The following is a 20,449-nucleotide window of genomic DNA, read 5'->3' as shown; positions in this document are numbered from 1 at the left end:
ACATACACTGGGGGTGTCGACGACGACTGTCTCTATCAACCAAACTCAATGCGCGGCACACCTAAGCTCGAGAATAGAAGCAACCAGATTGAACAACACCGTCAAACGCCCGAACCAAGCCAAAATTGTCTTAAACGAGGAAACCAAGAGCAAGTAGTGATGCAGTTCAACGACACGCGTGACTTAAATGTGCTCGATGGGCTCCTCGGGCAGCAGAATCTCCCTCTCCCGCCTGTCACGGGGAAGACATGCTTTGAGAGGGGGACGGATGATATCATTAAACAAAAAGGTGCCGTAAACGAGAAGCGCAAAGCCGAGGACTTGCAGCCACTTGAATGTTTCCCAGCCGAGGGCGAGCGAAACAAGCCAGATGAAGAGTGTCCGGCAGGTGTCGATCGTACTGCGGGAGGTGGCAGACACGGTTCGGGTGACCGAAAGGCCGAAGAAGTTGAAGCCTCTGTGAGAGAATAACAGATTAGCCTCTTGTACTCGGAAATGTGCATAAGACAAAGAGAGGGATCTTGGGCAAGCACGTACCCAATGCTAATCATAATCAAGACGCTGGATATGGCGATGTACTTGTTAGACAGGATCTGATGCCATCCTTCTTTGGCGTCAAAATAGCCGTAACGACCCGCTTCCGTCCGTCCTACGGTCAGGTAGAGAACGATGGAACCAATGACAGTCACGGAGAAACCGAACACGCCTTCCCAGCCAACGACCTGAAGAGGGTCCATGGCGTAGTTCTCGAGAATCCACTCCTCCAGCACGAACTGCGAGGCGGTGAAGATTTGCGCCGCTGCAATCAGCAGCACACCGATGACAGCCTTGATCGCTTCAGGAGTCTTCGCAATCTCCCGAGCTTCCATCACAGCCCGAGTGGCAATTGCAAGAGTATCCTCCTGTGAGATATCATGGCCTTGGTCCTGGCCGAAGAGTGCACCGGCAAGTCCAACCAAGGCGACACCAAGGACCACCACGAACAGTGCAATCCACTGGTATAAGAACAGCTTACGACGGAGGAACAGAACACTGAAAAGGCCGACAAAGAGAACCAATGCTCCACGCGTCATCTGGTAGATGCTGGCCGCGACGAAGAGCAGACCCACGTTCATCAGAGTCGTACCCGCGATATCGCAGCATGCCGGCGCAGCGAGAAGTAGAATCCGACGTCCACTGAGGTGTACCCGACCTTCCGCATCGGTGTGCTTGGGAGTATGGTTGGATGCATCAGGACCGTCAATCGTATGGTCCTCCTCATCACCTATGTCATCGGCGTGGACGGGATTATATCCGCCCGCCAGAAGAGGCGAAGAATTGGGCGACAGACGCGGATATATAAACGATTGGTAAACAAATGAGGCGAATATCACAAGCCAACAGCCCATTTCTCCAATAAACATCTGAACACTATCATCGTTGCAATATTAAATTAGCGTCGACTCTGTAACATAGTGGATACAGGATGGCGGAAACCCACGTCTGAATGACCGGCTGCTCGAACGTATGCCGATATTTAGGGTCTGGAGAGTCGCAGTTTCGTACACATTGCATATCCTTTCAAATGACATTAGCTAGAGATAAGGAGCAGGACGACTCCTGGTATCAGACCTGATACTTATTGAGGATTGTATTGCAGACCCCGGTCACGAGCATCATCGTGACCAGAAACGGTATCACAGCCTGACTAGCCATCTTGCACCATAAACCAGAAGAAGTGTGTACTGCGTATACGATATGCAAAGCTTTCTAAGATGATAGCTAGCTAGCTAGGAGCCAGTTCGACAATGACAACGCGGACTCAAAAAAGATAATCGAGGCTTGATCTCCGAGATGATCGATCCAGCGAAGTTCAGAGACCAGAAAACAAAAGGTCAAATCACAATCAGTTATTGAGCATCCATTCTGGGCAAAAGATGAGGGGGTCAATGAAGAGAACAAAGGGCGGAGGCGAGTTGAGTGCGTCAGTGATGGAGGCTTATCAGCTCCCTATCATCTATCAGCGTGCTTACATCAGCAGCTGATCAGCCGGAGTCTGGGCTTGGCAGTGCCTTGGTGCCTAGGCACATGACCTAGGCACATGATTGGGAGCACACCAGATTGAACTGGATAAAAGTCATAATATTAGGATGATTATTGCAAGTACCCAATATTTCTCACCAGGAATGCTCTCGAGTCTTCCCTTATCTAGACAATTGACATAAAGTCCCCCTCGCTTTTCCCATTTTGCTCACTCCAGATAACACCATGGCTAATCTAACCAGATCAACAAGATGAAAATGGCACAATGAAACAGAAATCAAAACCCACAGGACCATGTGGGATACCCAGAACGATAAAGCCGAATGTAGAAAACAAACCGGAGCCTCCCGTTCTCAGGCCGTACCTTAATGTACACATAAATCATTCCTATTTACGCCAGGTAAATGAATATCGCGCATTTCAGCGGCGAAGTGCCAACTTTGTTACATGGCATAGATGGCAATGCCATTGTCGTCAATAGTCATGGTCCCGTCCTTCAGGTCAGCAGCATCCCAGTCGAAATTCTCCCAGGAGTCGTTAACCACGAGCCCGTCTTCAAAACGAGAAGGAACATTGACCCAGTCCATTGGGATCCAGCTATCCTCAGAGACATCGAGCTTGCCGCTAGCATCCTGGATCTTGGGAACCTCGCTATCCTTTGGAGTCTGCGTAGCAACGCCAGTTTCGACAGAGTCAGGAGTATCCTCAGACTGGGCATTGGCGAACATGTCCGGGTTGATGAACTCGTCCATAGATCCAAAGCCAAAGCCGGAATCGCCGCTGAAATCCATAAATGTATCTTGAATTGTCTCGAGAGAAATGGTGCTATCTGCCCAAGGATCCTTGGTGACCGCAGCAGGAGGTGCAGCAAGATCCACCGGCTTGACGGCCTCCTTCTTACCATCCTTGCTCGGGCTTGGCTTGAGCGCCGACGAGGTGGGAACTTTGGCCGCAGTTGTACGAGGAGTCTGCTGAATCGAGGCAGGAGAAGCGGGCTTAGCGCCGGCCGGTCCGGGCGCGCGACCCACACCTGTAGTACTAGGAGCAATTGCTTCGCCTTTGACTTCATGCTTTGCGGAAGACGGAACCACACCGGCGGTAGTAAGGTCCTTCTTGAGATCTTGAGGTTGTGCTCCTTCATCCTTCACAAGGCTAGTGCGGAAGCTTTCAATAGCGAACTCGAGAGGATCGTTGATCGGCTCCTCCACCTTGTGGCTTTCTTCGATATGTTTGTCAAGTGCATCCTGAGTCGCGAACCCGAGATGGTGATGCTGACACTCAACGACGCTGCACTTGAATGGGCCTCCCAGGACTGGAGTAGCCGTTTTCGCGTCAGGCACGGCCTGCTTAGCCGCCTGAAACTTCGAGACTGGCGTGCCAGGGGCTTGACCTTGGGTGGGAGTCCCACCAGGGTGAGACTGCTTTCTCTTCTTCGAAGGAGGAATCTTCAACTTCTCGGGTGGAATGCTTCCCGGGCCGTAAGCGTGCGGGACTCCCTGGGGCGATGGTGCTCCAAAAGGTGGCTGCGGCACTGCAGAGGTTGCCGAAGCAGCCTGGCTCGAGGCTCTTCGGGCTCGCTGGAGAGCCTCTTCCTGTTGTTGAAGCTGCTGCAAGTTACTTGCGTTCAGAGCAGGCATATTGTTTTGGTTGGGCTGCGGCATGGTAGAGGACCCGTGTGACACACTCGGCCGCTGACCTGAAGGCTGATTCTGCTGCTGATTCACCCGAGCGATCATAGCGTGGAAAAGCCTCCTGATGTAATTGATGGTGCCGGTAAGATACTCGGGGGCAATAGTGATCTGGTCATTGAGCGTCCAATCCGGGCCGGGTTTAAATTGCCTCATTAATTGTATACGCTACGTCAAAATTGAGTCAGTATGCAAATTCCGGGAGGAGCGGAGTCAAGGGACGACTGCGGACATACCATTGCAAGTAAACTGCGAACGTTCTTCTCCTGGCCGGGGATCTTCGAGAACCATTGGGCAAGAGTGTCCATTCTACCAAGCATGTCGGTGCATTCACGAAGTTGTTGGGTCATGGTAGCTTTCTGGTCAGGCGAAACGGTAATAGGGTCCGCTGGAGGAGCATTCTTCGCGATATCGTTGTAGAGTTGTCGGATCTTCTCAGGTAGATTGTTCCATGCTTCCTCTGCCGCTGCTCGACTGATCGGAACACGTTGTTGACCTTGTTGTCTGCGCATTTGCACTAACTGCATACGTTGTTGAGGGGTCATTGCAGCCAGTTGCTCGGGCGTGATAGCCATATTTGGTCTAGTAGGCGGCGCCGATACTCCTCCTTGAGTAGTAGCTGGCTGGGCTGTCTTTGAGACCGGTGCTGCTTGGGCCTCTGCGGGCTCTTCAGTGACTGATTTGCGCTTGGTGCCTTGTTTGGGAGCGGAGCCCTTTGTGCCCTTCGCAGCCGCCGCATTTTGAGCCTTGGCAGGCTGGTTCTGTTGGTTTTTCTGGGGGGTAGGCTGCTGAGAACCCTGCTTGGCCTGAGAAGTGGTAGAAGGCCCGGTCGACGGAGGTTGTTGCACCGTCTGATTCTGCTGGTTCTGGTTCATATTCTGCGCGGCCAAAGCCTGGGCTGCTCGGTTCTGGGCCACCTGCATCAGTTGTTTTTGCCTGTTCCGCAGGATGATTTCGCGGAGCTGGTCGTCGGTGTAGTTCGCCACTTGAGCACCCAAGCGCTGGCGAGCCATTTGAATTTCGGTGGCGGTGATCGGCCGCAATGCTGGCATGTTCATTGGTACCTGCTGCTGGCCCGCCTGGAACGCTTGTGGATTCACAAACGGCTGAGGCTGACCCTGGAAGGACATCATCTGCCCCCAGTTGCCCTGACCATTCTGGTCCATGTTACGGACGGCTCCTTCTTTGCCCTGAGCTACAATCTGGGCAAGATGTAGCTTCTGCAAAGTCATGAGTTTTTGCAAATCAACTCCCCCGAGAGCTTGTGGGTTTGCAGCCACCCATTGTTTCAATTGACCCCAGGTTTTGATATGCTTCGGGACTGGGGAAACCATATTCGGGTTGTTAGCAAGGATCGCAGGAGGAAACTGGATGCGATCCATCTCCTTGACCTGATCAGGCGTCATCTCTATGCTCCCACTTTGCTGCCGCAGAAGCTGAAGCTTGTACAAGTCGTGCTGCCTCTGTTGCTGTTGTTGTTGTTGCCGCTGCTGAGCCGACATCTGCTGTCCCGCGAGCATCTGATTGGGTATTTGTGCACCGTTCATTCCGGCGAGTTGCTGTTGCAGTCCGAGAGCTCGCATATTCTGATTATTGCCCATCTGATTGTTCACCATCTGCTGATTCTGACCGGCTTGCGACATATTCTGCTGCATGGGCAACGGTTGCTGACCAGCATTTGCTCTTGCGAGAGCTTGGTTGTTTGCGAGAGCACGACGCTGTTGATTCAGAAGAAAAGCATTAAGCTGTTCAGGGGTCATTTGAGCCAGCTGTTCGTGTGCCGCGGGTGGGAGACCAGGAGGAATCTGGGGTCGGCCTTGCATTCCGGGCTGTCCAGCAAGACCCTGCACGCCATTGGGCTGTTGTCCCATCCCTGGAGGCCGCGACGGTGGCCGAACTTGAGCGGCCACCTGCACTGGGGACATCTGCCCGGGTGGCATGGGGCGGTTCAACATCGGCATAGCGGGACTTTGAGATAGTTGTTGCTGCATCTGTGGATTAGCCTGGCCTGCTTGCGATGATATCGCCATTTGCGCTTTCTGGGCCGCTTGAGCTCGTGCTTGTGCTTGGGTCTGCGCTTGGGGTTGAGGTTGGAACTGTGCTGCCTGCTGATTTCTATCCTGCTGAACGGTTTGGGGGTTCTGCAGGTGCTGTGCTGCGAGAAATTGAGGGCTGATAGAGGCGCCATTGAGGTTGGCCTGACCTCCTTGACCCATCTGCTGGCCCACTTGGAACATGTTCTGAGGAGCAGAGAATGGCGGTTGATTCATTTGGGAAGAGCTGGCAGGCACCACGAGTTGACCTGCTTCTTGTGAACGCAACCCATCCGCTTGCTGGCCCTGGATGTTCTCGACATTGCCGATGAAGGACGTCTGATCAAGACTCTGTTGGTTGCCCATGGGAAACCCCGAGTTGCGCTGAAAGGTCATCATATTCTGAAAGATTTGCCGCTGCTGAGGATTCATCATGGGATCTGTCATCATGGCCGCGTTAGGGTCGACACCTGCGCTCTGCGCTCGTGCCATTTCCATGCGGTTTCGTTTATGTCTTCTGAGTTGATTCAAAGCCTGGCAGCGGAAGAAGTATGTGATTGGATCCATGTTCTTTCGGGTGAGGTATTGTCTTTGCTCTGGTGTCATATTCTGTAGGTTCATGCGAATCTTCTCCATATCTTCCTGGGGCGTTTTGGCAAGGATCTGGTTGGCTATCCGACAGACATGTTCATATTCTTGAGCTGAGAGAGTATTGAGATCGTCAGGCAGGGAAGCGTTGCCACCCGGTCGTTGTTGCGCACGCTGCTGCTGGAGCATAGCCTGATTCTGCTGCGACTGTTGCTGCTGCTGCTGCTGTTGTTGTGACTGCTGCTGCTGTTGGCGCTGCTGAATTGCAGCTTGTTGGGTGGGATCATTGATGCCGATCGGCATTTGCTGTTGTCCTGGCATTGGAGATGCTTGCACAGGTCGGTTTAATTGCTGAGGAAATCCATTCTGCCCTACCCCAGGCATACCCGCCGCGGGTCCTTGGGGCATCATCCCATTCTGCATAACTGCGGCCTGTCTCGCTCTCGTGTCTCGTATGTGGATTAACTTCTCGTTGCATTCCTTGTCGTAGTCGACCTGTGAAGATATTCGAGATTAGACTATCTGTGGGGACAGCGGGGAGGGAAGACTTACTTTCTCCCTGGCGTCTTTGAATGCTTTCTGCTCAAAGCTCATTGCAGCTTGAGCCGCGCTCTGAAAATCAATTCGAGGCTGAATCAACCGGAGGGAAGTAATCCTTTGTTGGACGGAAGAGTTAGTCCAATGAGACGGGGAGAGAGACAGAGAAAACCACAGAGTTGCAGAACATGAATTGATCAGGGCCATTGAGCAGTAAGTGAATAGAAGCTTAGCACTCACATCTGATAGACCTTGACAGCTCGGTCTTTAATCGGGACTTCCGCTCTCCAACCGGTAAAAGGACCCTGGGCTTGAAGCGCCTGAGCCACCTGGTTCATTATTACCGATGCATTTTCATTTCTCTGCGGCATCTGCGTCTGGCCGTGCGGATTGGCTCCGCCAGGCATGCCCCCGCCAACATTGGGGAAGTTTGCGGGATTCATGACTGCAGCCCCGTCAGAGGGGATCGGCGAGCAATCCGCGAAAGCTTTCCTGTCCCGCCAGCATTCGCTGGTAAATCCAAATGGTTCTCACACGCTGCAATGTATTTTTTTTCTGTGCCGAACCGCGAGGGTTTTCGAAGAGGTTCTTCAGTGAGATTGAGTGGTTGACAAGTCTTCAGGTGAATGGAGAAAAGGGCAAGAATATAGAAGGGTTTATGATGTATGACCGCCGTGAGGTAGACTGAAAGCAGGCTCGAAGGTGAAGAGATATCGTAAGATCTGCGGTTTCGAGAATCGTTGCAGGTGAAATTAAGGTATGTATGTGGGTTTGAGGAAAATGAGAGAACGTAGAGTTTCGAGGACCAACGCAGCAGAGAAATCGAGGCGTTTGGGCACCGGTTATCAGTCGAGGCGGGTTCGCTGGCAGAAGTCGGAAAAGTGGCTTGGGGGGGTGAGGAATGACACTGCGCCGGCAGAGGATGGACAGGGATGTTGCGACAACGTCGCTTGCAGAATATCGTCCGAATAGTAGATAGAGGAGGACTCTGGCAGACAACAAAGGGGGGTCAGAGGAATCGACCGAGGATGATGATAATAATAATAAAAGTAATGATAATAGTAATAATAGAAGAAAAGAGAGAAAGAGGGTCTCCTGAAAGTGCGTAACAATGAAAATTAGAATGAATCTCTGCGCAAAAGGAAATCAGGCACGAAGTATAAGAGAAAGAGGGGGTGTTATTCGGATTATTCAGATCAGAAAGAGGAAGCGAAGAAGAAAAAAAAGGGAAGAAACAATTAGACGAGAAGAAGAAGAGCGTAAGAACAAGCGGGCAATCCACGTTCAGTGGTGTGGAATAATAATTCCAGCAGACAATTGAAATGAAATGAAATGAAATGATGGACGGTCGGGGAAGAAGATCTGGAGGAGGAGTTGGCTGGTGGTGGTGGGCTTACCGTAGAAGAGCTGCCTGGTGGCGTGGATGATATGATGGGTCGTCAGCTGGAAGAAAAAGGTGGAATGGAAGTATTATCCAGATAGAGGTGGGAAGATCAGAGAACCAGCTTCTTCCTCTTTTTCTTCTAATTCCTCGAGAAAGGGTGTAATTAAGGGAAGAAGTGAAAAAGGAAGAAGAAGAAGAAGAAGAAGAAGAAGAAGAAACAATCGAAGAGGGAAAAGACAAAGAGGATGTGAGAAGGGTCCTTCGAATGGACCAGTGAATATGAAGCTCATAAAATGAAGAGAAGTTTAGAAAAGAAAAACGAGGGTGGAGCAGCCCAACAAGGGAGGAAACAGTCAAGAAACTGAAGCTGAAGATCCTCGTAGTGGTACTAATTATTACTGACAGACTCTGGAGGCTCACTAGCTGAATAGGTAGTCCATAGAGATACTCCATTGTCCACTCAGAATCATCATCCCAAACAATTCATCTTGCAGCTACGACTCTACGAGCCTACGAAATAGATAGATAGATAGCACCAAGTCAATAACCTATCCAAGTCCTAATTACCTATGGGTTTTGGCGGCACTACAAGAAGACTAAGTGGCTACTAAGTACTAACAAGGTACTAGACCCTTCAGGCGGTTTGGGATTTGATCCAAAAGTCCCAGAAAGCTTTAGTTGACGGGAGCGGATGATGGACCCAGCGCTACCTTACTACTAAGGTACTAGTTAGTTGTAAACTAACTAGTAGTAGTACCAGTCTATACCGGTACTAGTTAAGTAAGTACCTACCTGGTACCTTGGGTTGGAAATTGGAATTCTACAAAGAAATTGAGGATGATCTGGATGACAATAATCAGGACGGTTGTCATAGGGAGTAAGGTACCAAAGGTATCGCTCGCATCTGTCAAAGGACTGCTTCTAACAATAGGTGCCCTTGACTGGCTAAATTTTGACGCAAGGTTCTGAGACTCAAGAGTCCAGACAGCGTACCTAGTAGTACCTCTACTCCGAGGATTGTACCTACTACCAGGAAAATGGTACCTATTATTTGCTATGGGTGTCGCGGAAATGCTCAGTACTATTATAAGGGACCTCCCATCATAGACTAAGTCATATGGAGTTCATCGACTGGTACCTTTCAGTATGTACGTACCTTAGTAACATTATACATTCTATCTACTCCGTAGTAGGTAGCTAATGAAACAAGCTGTTGTCAATCATCATAAACCCCACCGACTCACTTAGACCAGCCTGACCAGGTAGTATCTACCACAGGAGTACCAGGTAGAGTCAACATCAATAATTAACATCTGAAGAATAGACTCATAATGAAGATCTCTTATTTGTTTAGACTTCTTCACGAAAATATGCAGCAGAATTACTGCAAACTCCAGAGTGAAGCATGCCAGGGTGCTTGGAGGTACCCACCTCTTTGCTCTGTACCAGTGGTCTTGTTTCTTTTTTCGGCTCCCCTTGTCAGGCAATATCACGTGATGGCTGCCGTCGTCACCGTCCGTCTTATCATCAACGACAGTCCCTTTTTCCGTTGGGGCCTGCATACGTACCTTGATGATGATGATCAAGAAGATCCACTACTACTACTACTACTAGATAGATAGTCTGGATCACCGGATTACTGGACATCTAACTTCGACGTATTATTTGGGTCGCTCAAATCCATCTTTTTCCTTCCTCGTTTTTGTTTCTACCACATATCTACAGTCCAGGCTTTCTCTCCATCACCTTTTCGGCCTTTTTTAATCTGTCCTACTCCTGCAGGCTATCTACAGCCTCTCCGCTCGATAGTCTCTCCTTTACTGTCACGTTCCTTGCATTTCCTCTCATCATGATCATCTAATTACGGACCCCCTAAATCCATACTATTTGTCTTGTCTGTTTCTCCGGTGCGCTCCCCTAAGCGCCATGTTCATATTCTCCGCAGCTCCAGTCCCTGTCGGGTCAAGTATCTTCTTTGCACTGGCCCTCCTCGCCATCTCCGTTTCAGTGTTATTGCTGCTCCGACGTTTCCTTACCCTGCGAGCGACTCCGGCATACCTCTTGGTTCCCGTCTTCCTGGCTCTCGCGCTCCCCGCCAGCGTAGTACTTTTAGTCCCAATCGATCTTGCATCCAGTTCTCGTGACGGAGGCGGCCCAAAGGCGATATGGCTTCCGGATCGTTTAATCCTGGTAGCATGGCGGATCGCCTATTGGCTAATTTTCGTTCTGACCTGGTTTGTACCACATGTCGTCCTGCTGACTCTGTCTCTGCAGAAGTGCTGATCATAGGTAATTGTTTTCCTGCAGGGCTATCCTCCCGCTGCTAGGAGAATATATCGATTCGGGCTATCGTGATACCAAAGGTCGCCTTGTGTACTCGCTCCGTTCGAATGCTCGCTACCAGCTGATCGTTTTATGCTGTGCATTTGTCGGTCTGATCTACATTTCCATTCAGAATGGCTTCGAGTTCACCTCGATCAAAGCGCTTGTCATGGCCTTGGCCTATGTATGGGGTCTTGTGCTTGCAATTTATTCAATGGGCCATGGCCTGGTTTCCATGCCTCGCGCGCTATTCCGCAACGCCAACGTCAGCGGCAGGCTACGCAGGGTTCAGGCCCATGCACCTCGATTGCACGACCGACTTATGGATGCCATCAATGATCTCGAGAGCCTCGAATCGCAAGTGACTCAATTGCAGCAGCGCAAAACTGGAACCGCTCGAGATTTTCAGGATTGGATTGAAGAATTGGCAGAGACATCCAGCCCCGTCGAGTCGCGATCCGCTATTCTGGAACCCTCCAGTGTGCAAGGCACCGTTCCTCCGGTCATCACAGAACGCTACATGGCGGATCTGACCCGACGCCTACAGCGCGCTCGGCACCAGAAGGCTCGCTTTGTCGATGAATGGGATCGTCTGGTTCTGCTCGCTGCTGACTTGCAAGCAATCATCGACTCTTCCGCATCTCGAAAGTTGGACTTTAGCCAGTCGCCCCGGCGTTCGACTTCTCTCCCACGCATGAAGGTTTTGACCCCCTACATGCGGTACCACCTGTATGTCAACGTCATTCCCAGTCTGCGGCTCGTTCTGGGTGCGCTTTGTGCGGTCGCGTCCGTCTGTGTCATCTGGTCAGAATTGATCAAATCTTTGGCTCCCCGCTTGTCTGTCGTGACACTCTCCGTCGTCTCGTATCATCAAGATCCAAAACCGGTGGATTTTGGAAGGCAGCTGGCCGCTTCCGCCTGGTTGCTGTACATGTGCGCTGCCGCTCTTGTGGGTGTCAATGATGCCAAGGTCTGGGGCAATCGTGCCCTGGTTCGCCGAAACACTTATGGGGAGAGCGCGTGCTGGTACGCTAGCCTAGTTGCCAGGCTTACCGTCCCAATTGCTTACAACTTCCTGACGTTCTTGCCGCTGAGTGTACGACAAAACACTATTTTCTATCATTTCCTCGGTCGGCTCATTGATCTCACGCCCCTAGGAAAGGGATTCGATTATTTCTTTCCGGTCTTCATTCTCCTGCCCGTCTTTGCAACGCTCTTCAACCTCTACGGACGAATCAAGAATGTGTGTGGCTTGGGTCTGATTGAGGAGGATGACAATGAGTTGGAGAATAACCCCAGTGGCTATGGGCTCGGCGGTTGGAGAGAAGGCCGCGAACTCATTGATCGAGAATTGAACGGCCTTGGATCTTTGGCGCCGTCCTCCCGTATTGGACAATCGACCTGGCAGTCGAGCCGTAACGCCGATACTCCAGGATCCCTATCCTCCAGAACACCTCGGGCCGATAGTGCTCGACCGTCCCGGCCTCTCAGGGGCCCTCCTGCATCCTCCGCTGTTCTAGATGGCGAGGAAGATGAGGAGAATTTCTTCCAGTCTTTTGCGCATCGGGTCAAGAATACTTTTGAGACCGCAAGCAAACCTCAATGGCTTCAGGGCGAACCCTTCCGCCTTCCGAGATGGATGACCAATGACGGCGCCCAAGGAAGTAATGGTCTCGCAAGATTGTTTGGTGGTCGCCCAGCTGATGGTGGGGTGAGACTTTAATAAGCCCGTATTCCCTCTGTGTGTTTGTACAGTATCCTGCATCGCGAGGGCGTCTGACTGGTCATATATTTCCCTTGATTTATATAATATGTAGATTATCAATTTAGCAGTCGATAGATTGTGGGCTGATTGTGGGCTTGAAAACTCAAGTGCATGCATTTGTTCGTCAATGTGAATTGTTTGTGTCTGGTGATAAATATTTCCCAGCGGTGGTACCTGCAGAGACTTGACACACACATACACAAACCCCATCCACAGCATTAGATCAGGCGTCCTTAAATCGAACATCGATCTTGCTCTCAGTCTGGAGACCGTAGTCTGAGAAGAACCAAGGCCAGTTTGATTAAGTTGGCACCACGATTGTTGCCTCCAACTTTTGCATGCTGTGGCGGCAGGCGGCAGTCAGAATGACCGCCTAGCGCTCCGCCTTATAATTTGCCTACTCCGTGTTATGATGGTTAGATCTAACCCAGATAAGACAGATGAGTAAGAATGAGATTATCAATTTAGCAGTCGGTAGATTGTGGGCTTGAAAACTCAAGTGCAAGCGTTTGTTCGTCAATGTGAATGAATTGTGTGAGGATAGATATTTCCTGGCATTGGAACCCGCGCAAGGGCTTGACCTACACATCACATACACAGCATTAGATCAGGCATCCTTATTTTGAATGTCGATCACGCCCTCAGCCTGAAAACCGTAGTATGAGAGAAAACCGAGACTAGATTGACTGAGGTGGCCCCAAAATTTGTTGCCAACTTGCCTCCAACTTGTGATTCTGTGACTACTGTGACTACTGTGGCTGTAGGCGGTATGCAAATGAGGGCCTGTTGAGGGCTGCGCGCGGTCGACCTGGCTGAGGCCGAAATCAGCAGACCGCCGCTCCCAAGTAAAGAAGGGTCAATGTCTGAGGATATAAATGCACTGATTTAAAGCAAATATTGTTAAATTATGGGCTGGGATCCGATCAAAACCTTGGTTTCAGGATCAGATCGGATGCTTGCTTTAGTGACTTTATATAGCATGCGCAAGATTCTAAGACTTAATAGCAAAGTCCATTTTTCATTTAATCTGATCTTCTAGTCAGTAGAACTAATGTGAGATGTGTCCACACTCTTGATAATAATATATATCAGCGTAACATATAACCTATACATGCTTTGATTAATCCCATAATGTTGTCCATAACAGTATACGTCAAATATAGCAAATAACCTTCAACATTCTGAGTCAGTATCGAGGTCAGCATCCGAGTCAAAATGGTCTTCCTCTGATTGATACGGTGAAAGATCATTATCAGCGTCATTTTCGTCTTCAGATTGATCAGCATCAGCTCCGGTGGGCTCATCCTTTATATATAGCTTAGCCAATTCGAAAAATTCTGCCGAAGGAATCTCCCTCGTTCTGACTCCGTTTTGCTGATTAAACTTATATCTTGCTACTTGCGCGATTGCAAGTCTGAGTTTGGCCTTGGGAGTTTGTGCCTTTTGATATGTCTTCTTCGCCCTTCGGACCCTCTGATAATGCATGGCTTTGGGATTCTGCAATGGGTCGGCCTTTCTTTGGGCTGTTCTCTCAGCAGCACATCGCTTTGGGTCCTTGGGCACGCTCTTTGGCTTTGGTGTCTTTGCCCATCTGGCCCTCGTCTTGGTTCTTTGCTCAGGGGTCATGGCAGCCCACCATGCCTTGTGTTTTGCCTTGAGTTTTTCTCGATTGTTGATTCGGTATGTTCGTCTCCGTTCCCTTTGCTTCTTCTTCCTTTGCTCAGGGGTCAGGGCAGCCCACCATGCCGCGTTTGCTGCCTTTTGCTTCTCCTTCCTTCTCTTGTCCCATTCCGCCTTGGCTTCATCGGTCATTTCCATTTGTATCTTCGTCCTTTGGGATTCAACAAGGCAGGAATGGGAGCATGCTCCCTTCCATTCGAAAGGTGTCCCATATGGGCATGCATCTTCAAGGATAGATGCTACTCCACTCTTGTATGCGCCAAGCATACTGGAAAAAATCCCCTCTGCTAGGAGACATACTCGGCGTGTGAACTGCATATTTGCAGTAGAGAGATTGGATGACCATGGCATTAGGAAGAGCGTACCGAACCTCATGGACTTTTTTACTCCATTTTCATGGAGCATGAGTCGTCTGTGATAGGATGTTTCGTCTGGACTGACTGACTTTTCGTGATCTTGTCCTCTCTGTTTTAAACCTCCCCTGACCCCGGTTGCGGAGCCAACATATATATATGGCTCTTTGGCCTCAATGACCTTGATATACACGCCGGGCTCCGAGGTATGCTTCCATTTGATGGCCCTTATTTCTGACAATGTCGGAGGGTCTTCTGCATTAAGCAGTTCCTGGACCTCCTTTGGTGTGAAGGACACCATCAATGCAATGATTTCTCCGTTGTCCCATTGGGTTAAAGTCTCTATCCACGCCTTTGTCATTGACGATTTTCGGATGATGTCTAGCGTCGTTGACAATCTAGCGCGGAAGTTATCCATGATGATTGCTCCCTGACGCTTCACGCCGTATTTAAGTATAATTAAGATGGAATATAATGAATCAGATAGACAAGCTTCCGATGAGATGGGGAGAGGTCAGTCATCAGTATCCATTACCGGAACGGGAATCGACGGAATACTATGCCTGGGTGCCTGAGCATGATCTGTATATGGCTGTCAATAGACACCTTTACGCTCAAGCTGCTACACATTAATGTCTTTGTTAAACTGAATTCATGAGGCATGCAAAGGGAGGTTTTAGGGCATGAGTAAAGCATAATGGCCATGGTCAACTTCATCTTCGTAAATCATCAATCCAGTAGCCAACTAAGCACTGGGTCCAATAGTCAGTCTGTCTCATCACATATACTGATCAGAAAGCGAACATCATTTAAAGTATCAAATCGACCCATACTCAAAGGCTCAATCACAGGGCCATCTTCTGATCAAAAGAGATGAAGTAAACATGCCGAGATTAAAAATAGGCTTGGACATGCAATCAGGGTATCTCTGACTCGGGTGCCTTGCATACTAGTATAGTGTCACTTATGGTCAGGTTCCATCAACCCTTCTGTAATCGGTCAAGGCTAAATTCATCCAATGCAAGAACATCAGTTCAAAGAGCCATTGCGTGAGATTTCCCATAATTTATGGCAAAGATCTCAATACCCTGTGACGCTATTGAGGCATAGCATTTGCTGACTTTCCCATCCACGGATGTACTCTTCTCTCTCGGTCTCACTCACAGATTGGCCTCAGGTGATAGAGTCCCTCCATGTGATAAGCATGGCTTACATTGATTTCAGGACGAACAGTATGGGTTCTGCTGGTGCCACGGATACTTCGGAGTCATTGACTACCTAGGGGACCCCGAGAAACAACATACAATGATACAACGCTGTCCGGATCGGCACATTGAACTATTTACTACTAAGGGAGGAAATATGGTCATTACATATCATCGTCCGGTCTTCCGAAGATGGGGAAGAATTCCAGCAACGACAAGCGATTGATTACAAACGAACTCAACAACACGATTGTACAGAGCATTAAATGGATGGGAAAGGTCGAGATAAGAAGAGATGTGTCTGAGGGAATCAATATAGTAAATCTATATGGGATGGCGCATACATGACCAACCAGAAACTTCTTTTGGTCTTATGAACTATGACTATACTGCCTCACCCAAGGCACGCGGCGAAGCGGAGCATGAAGGGCAGCAGCAAAAGACCCTAAAAAGAATGGTAGCATTCAATCTGTTCTTTCATCCAGCAGTAATTTCTTGTCCAGGTTGGTGATATAGGGCAAGTCAATATTGCCATGGGTTGAAGCATACGATCAAGTATTTAAGTATGAAAGTAAGTATAGAATTAGGCTTTTTGAGCAAGTCAGCGACATCTTCGGCTGCTAGCTTGAATTTTGAAGGCATTGAGGGCTTCGGGATGGTCACGTGTTTTGACTTTCCAATGTACCTATAAAGAACTTTAAAAAGCAAATAAGTTGCTAACCCCTGATCTACTTAGGTAGTTAACCTGTACATACGAGGTCTTTTTTGACCTTTTCCTTTTTTTTGATAAACTCTGGGTCCTTCAACATGACTCACTTGCACCCAGCATGGATTCAATCATGTGCTCCAGAATTCTATCAGCCTCGAAAACGTCGCTAACCTGCGGCTCTTCGCCGTCTTCAAGGTAAACCAACTTTCCGTCCCTAACACGCCATCTGGTGAGTGATGCATGGGCGCTAATAGCTTCCTCATCGTCCGTCGTAAATGTCAGGTCCGTGATTATTCCAGGAAGGGCCTTGGCCATTCCCCTTTTACGAAGCCAGCATTGGAACGTATTGTCGGTCAGATACTCATAAATCAAAACGATTTTGGTTTGTCCGAGGCGACAAACCCTGCCAATTGCTTGGTTGACAACACTTTGGGAGGTCGGGGGCGAAAATAAATGCGCATTTCGACACTGCTTTTGCAGATTCAAGCCCGCTGACGAGATGGAATATGTCGAAATCAGAACCATACACTTCTCGGGTTGCATGGTAAACTCTTCGATTAACTTCGTCCTTTCGTTCACGTCCAGCGCGGCATGCATAACGCCAGCCTCTATCCCAATTTCGTTCAAACACGCTGCGATGTATACCTGCTCGGCAGGCCACATTGTCCACACGATAGATTTTTCATTGTGCAGAAACACCTGATCGCGGATGATGGGCAACATGCTCCGCATTTTAGGTGAGCCACGAAGAAGAAACTCGAGATTAAATGTTGGTCGTACCGCCTCTTTCGACGCCTTATAGGCCTTCCTGTAAAAGGCTGCCACAGAGCTCTCAACGTCCAGGGGTTTACCCTTTGCGACGGCCTCCATCCAGCGCTCAACCAAGGTCCCCTCTCTGAGACAGCGCAATGCCGCGGGGACGTGGTCGGTCGTGAGACTTGACGCAATCCACTGAAACCCTAGCCAAGATGAAAAGAGAGTCAACTTCCTCAGGCGATCCATGTTCCAGCGGTACTTGCTTGGGTCGTTCTGGTCCTGGATGAAAAGACGCCGGCGGTATCTGATCTCCAGTGCTTTATAAGTGAGTTCTTCACCATCGTCCAGGTTGCTGGCGATCAGCTTCCGCTTGTATCCAGGAATATCATGACCAATCGTAATTCCCTTAACAAAAGGAATACTTGAGCTGATGGTCCGCCGGACCATCAGCTGTCGCAGAATACTGCGTAGTCTTGTGCCTGCCAACTCGTCCGAGACACCGTTTGCCAACACGAATCTCTCCACCGCTGCATTGCTGAGGAGCAGGGTCTCCTGTGGATGGCCCTGTGGCAGATCGAACAGTGCCGGTGTCAACACTTCCGGCTTTATGTTCTGCTTTATGAACAAAAAGTCAATATATCCTCGGAAGTCGTGGACGCCGTTAAAGAACGGCGTCGCCGTTAGCAGAAGATTGAAGGACGTGTTCATCCATTTCGCTGTTATTGACATCTGCGAGTCTTTGTTGCGCAATAAATGCGCTTCATCAAAGACCGCCATGCTGAAAAGTTGGGACAGACATCCATCCCAGCCGTGTGGTGATTGAGACGGATCATAAGTCAACTTGCGCTTTTCACACCACTGTTTTGAGGCGGACGGGCCATGTCGAATCGTCAAAGTCTGATAAGTTGTTAATACTAACTCCTTAGCCCTGTGTAGTTGACCGTCGAAGATCTCGTCCTGCTTTGTCAGCTTGCCATTAATGACGAGGGCGTTGTGTCCGGCAGAGGCCCTGTAGTCGCCGTAATAAACCCAGAGATTGAACATGTCTGTCATCGCGCTAATCTCGCCAATCCACTGCCCGATCAATGTAGGGGGCACAACAATCAACATCGGCCTTCCCAGAGGAAGCGTCAACTTTGCCTCTTTTGCCGCCATGTATCTCTTCTCGAACAACGTGTATTGCTATACCTAGATTAGTCTGGAAAAGGATATCACAAGCAGCCTATACTTACGTGCATTAGAAAGCCTATGGCCTCCCATGTTTTACCTAGTCCAACTGTGTCCGCCAAAATCGCACCTCGCAACTGACCTGATTCCGCCATCACTGTGAGTGCGTTTATTGCGACTGGTTGCCAGAATTTTAGCATTGCGCCGGCATGCATGCTCGGTAGTCGAGGGTGTGACTCGGCGGGAATCCTAAGGTTGGCGCACGCTTGTTGATGGTTTTCTCGCTGGTACGCTTTATTGTCAAACCACTCCCTCTGTTTTTCTATCTGTCGTAGCCCCTCTTCCGTCAGTTCCATGACAGTGGAATCAACATTCACTTCTGGGAGCAATGCGTACTCCAGGTCTTCCTGGACATGGTATTTTTCGGGGTCGAAGACGTCCGTTGTTGATGGATCAAAGGCCTGATATTTTGCTTCCAGGGATTTCCGACTCTGCTTCTGAGGGGTCGTCATCACAGCAGAAGTTGCTCCAGCGACGACTTCCTCTGTTTCTTCGACAGTTGTCGGCATCGTCATCTCCTGATCAGAAGTCTCAACCGACCTCTCGCAGTTCTTGAGCGCCGTCGTCGTCAGTGCATAAAGCCAAAACTTATCATCCCAATTGAAAGTTGGGGATTGTCTCTGCAGACATATGCGGTTCTTCTCGCTTATTACCGCTTCCTGGAGTGCACTCTCCCACTTATCCCAAGGCTTGTCCGCTTCCTTGGGTTCTTCAGCGCTCTTGGCTGATTTCATAAGCAAATCAGTGTCCGAATCCAGGTGAGATTCATCTGTGGACCCTTCATCGCCTGTGGAGCCCGTTGTAGTCTGATCTGGATCACCGTTTCCCTCAGAGAATAATTTTGCCTTCTTCCCTTTGTCTACCCCTGATTTGGTTCGCTTTAGTTGCCCTATATAGTGTCAGTTGTGAAAGGGTTTCCTAGATACCCCTATATAACTTACCTCTGGTGGTGCCAAATATTGCAGTGCCTCCCCCTCCCTTCCCTATTTGGGACGGCGCATGGATGTGCCGCAGCCAGTCTTTCAGAGCCCAAATTAGGCGGTCAATATGGTCCTGAGAGCTCTGTGTTCTAAAATACACTCCCTGCTTGCTTGATGTGTTTTCGTGCCGCACCCAGAATAAAAAACAAGCGTAGTGGTCCGCCTCGTCCCACTCGGTTTTATCTCTGGTGAAAGCTGAATATTTTCGATTACCGCAGCCTTCTCCGGACAGTATTCTTGCTTGCACGATTGCAAGCCCTGGGCCTCGTTCTCCGCCCTTACGATTTCTCAAGAAATCGTTCCATAATTCTAGCCAGTGTGGTTTCACCATATCTGAGCGTAGCCATGCGAGCCACTCATTTTCGCCCACGAGTCCGAATGCCGCTTTGAGACGTTCTTTGCCTTTGACTTTTGGCTCAACTGTTGTACGTTAGACTAGTGCTCTCTGTAGGAGGCTTCTGGCTTACGCTTGATGGTTGCCGTGTCTGACGCGCCTGGCGTCGTCGTCGCGTAGGACACAAGAGGTGTGTCAGAGTCAGAGTCAGAATCCATAGCGGAGAGGTGATCAGAGGAGGAGGAGAATAAGAATTGACAGAGGGAGTGTGGGAGAGATGGAGGAGAGATATGCAGGAGAGAGAGGTGTAGAGGAGAGAGAGATGTAGAGGAGAGATATGGAGGAGAGATATGGGGGAGAGACGGAGGAGAGATAGAGGAGAGATTGAGAGAAATAGAAGCTGAGAGAAGCAGAAGATCATGGTAGTACTGTTTGATGGTAGTAAGTAATTAAGGAGTGAATTGCAAGTAAATTAGAAGTAAATTGGAAGTGAATTAGGAGTAATTAAGAAGTGAATTAGAAGTGAAGATATGTTTATTAAGTAGATACCCAGATAGTAATGATTAGTATATCTGAAGTTACTATTATATATCTAGAGTAAACTGTAATAAGCTATTCGAGCATAGTTCATTGAAAAGTTGTTAGTTAACGTAATCAACCACTGAACCGCGGATACCACCGAACCGCGGATACCACCGAACCGCGAATTTTCGCCGCTCTCTCAAAATATTTGAATACGCAAGTATCAACGCGTGCTATCCCTATCAATTTTATATAAATGTCTCAATCCAAAGAGGCCCGCATGCAAATGGCCATTTCTGCATATAAAAATCAAAAAATTAAATCAAAATCAAAAGCTGCTGAGG

At 49.3% G+C, this 20,449-nt stretch overlaps 5 protein-coding genes across 5 annotated transcripts; 1 reads left to right on the top strand and 4 right to left on the bottom strand.

Annotated features, from left to right (window-relative positions):
- Nucleotides 1–183: 183 nt before the first annotated feature.
- CDV56_102880 (putative nucleotide-sugar transporter) lies at nucleotides 184–1,554 on the bottom strand (the record flags this gene model as incomplete). Its single annotated transcript, XM_026756499.1, has 3 exons — nucleotides 184–457; nucleotides 538–1,410; nucleotides 1,463–1,554. The coding sequence occupies 3 exons, from the start codon at nucleotides 1,552–1,554 to the stop codon at nucleotides 184–186; spliced, it is 1,239 nt and encodes a 412-aa protein (XP_026612229.1).
- Nucleotides 1,555–2,465: 911 nt separating this feature from the next.
- Nucleotides 2,466–7,311, bottom strand: CDV56_102139 (uncharacterized protein; the record flags this gene model as incomplete). Its single annotated transcript, XM_026755758.1, has 4 exons — nucleotides 2,466–3,878; nucleotides 3,947–6,826; nucleotides 6,884–6,986; nucleotides 7,109–7,311. 4 exons carry the CDS (start codon nucleotides 7,309–7,311, stop codon nucleotides 2,466–2,468), a joined length of 4,599 nt encoding a protein of 1,532 aa, XP_026612228.1.
- A 2,867-nt stretch (nucleotides 7,312–10,178) lies between these two features.
- Nucleotides 10,179–12,297, top strand: CDV56_101442 (LMBR1 domain-containing protein; the record flags this gene model as incomplete). The annotated part of the gene is made up of 2 exons (XM_026755061.1): nucleotides 10,179–10,486; nucleotides 10,560–12,297. The coding sequence occupies 2 exons, from the start codon at nucleotides 10,179–10,181 to the stop codon at nucleotides 12,295–12,297; spliced, it is 2,046 nt and encodes a 681-aa protein (XP_026612227.1).
- A 1,215-nt stretch (nucleotides 12,298–13,512) lies between these two features.
- On the bottom strand, nucleotides 13,513–14,157 carry CDV56_101157 (uncharacterized protein; the record flags this gene model as incomplete). The annotated part of the gene is made up of 1 exon (XM_026754776.1): nucleotides 13,513–14,157. The coding sequence occupies one exon, from the start codon at nucleotides 14,155–14,157 to the stop codon at nucleotides 13,513–13,515; it is 645 nt and encodes a 214-aa protein (XP_026612226.1).
- A 2,222-nt stretch (nucleotides 14,158–16,379) lies between these two features.
- CDV56_100211 (uncharacterized protein) lies at nucleotides 16,380–19,801 on the bottom strand (the record flags this gene model as incomplete). Its single annotated transcript, XM_026753830.1, has 4 exons — nucleotides 16,380–18,224; nucleotides 18,275–19,158; nucleotides 19,211–19,669; nucleotides 19,717–19,801. The coding sequence occupies 4 exons, from the start codon at nucleotides 19,799–19,801 to the stop codon at nucleotides 16,380–16,382; spliced, it is 3,273 nt and encodes a 1,090-aa protein (XP_026612225.1).
- Nucleotides 19,802–20,449: the final 648 nt, after the last annotated feature.

Source organism: Aspergillus thermomutatus, assembly GCF_002237265.1.
Source record: "Aspergillus thermomutatus strain HMR AF 39 chromosome Unknown NODE_182, whole genome shotgun sequence".
In the NCBI taxonomy this organism is placed as follows: Eukaryota; Fungi; Ascomycota; class Eurotiomycetes; order Eurotiales; family Aspergillaceae; genus Aspergillus; species Aspergillus thermomutatus.
The sequence above is the reverse complement of the archived record's forward strand: the minus strand, read 5'-3'. Positions and strand labels throughout refer to the sequence as shown.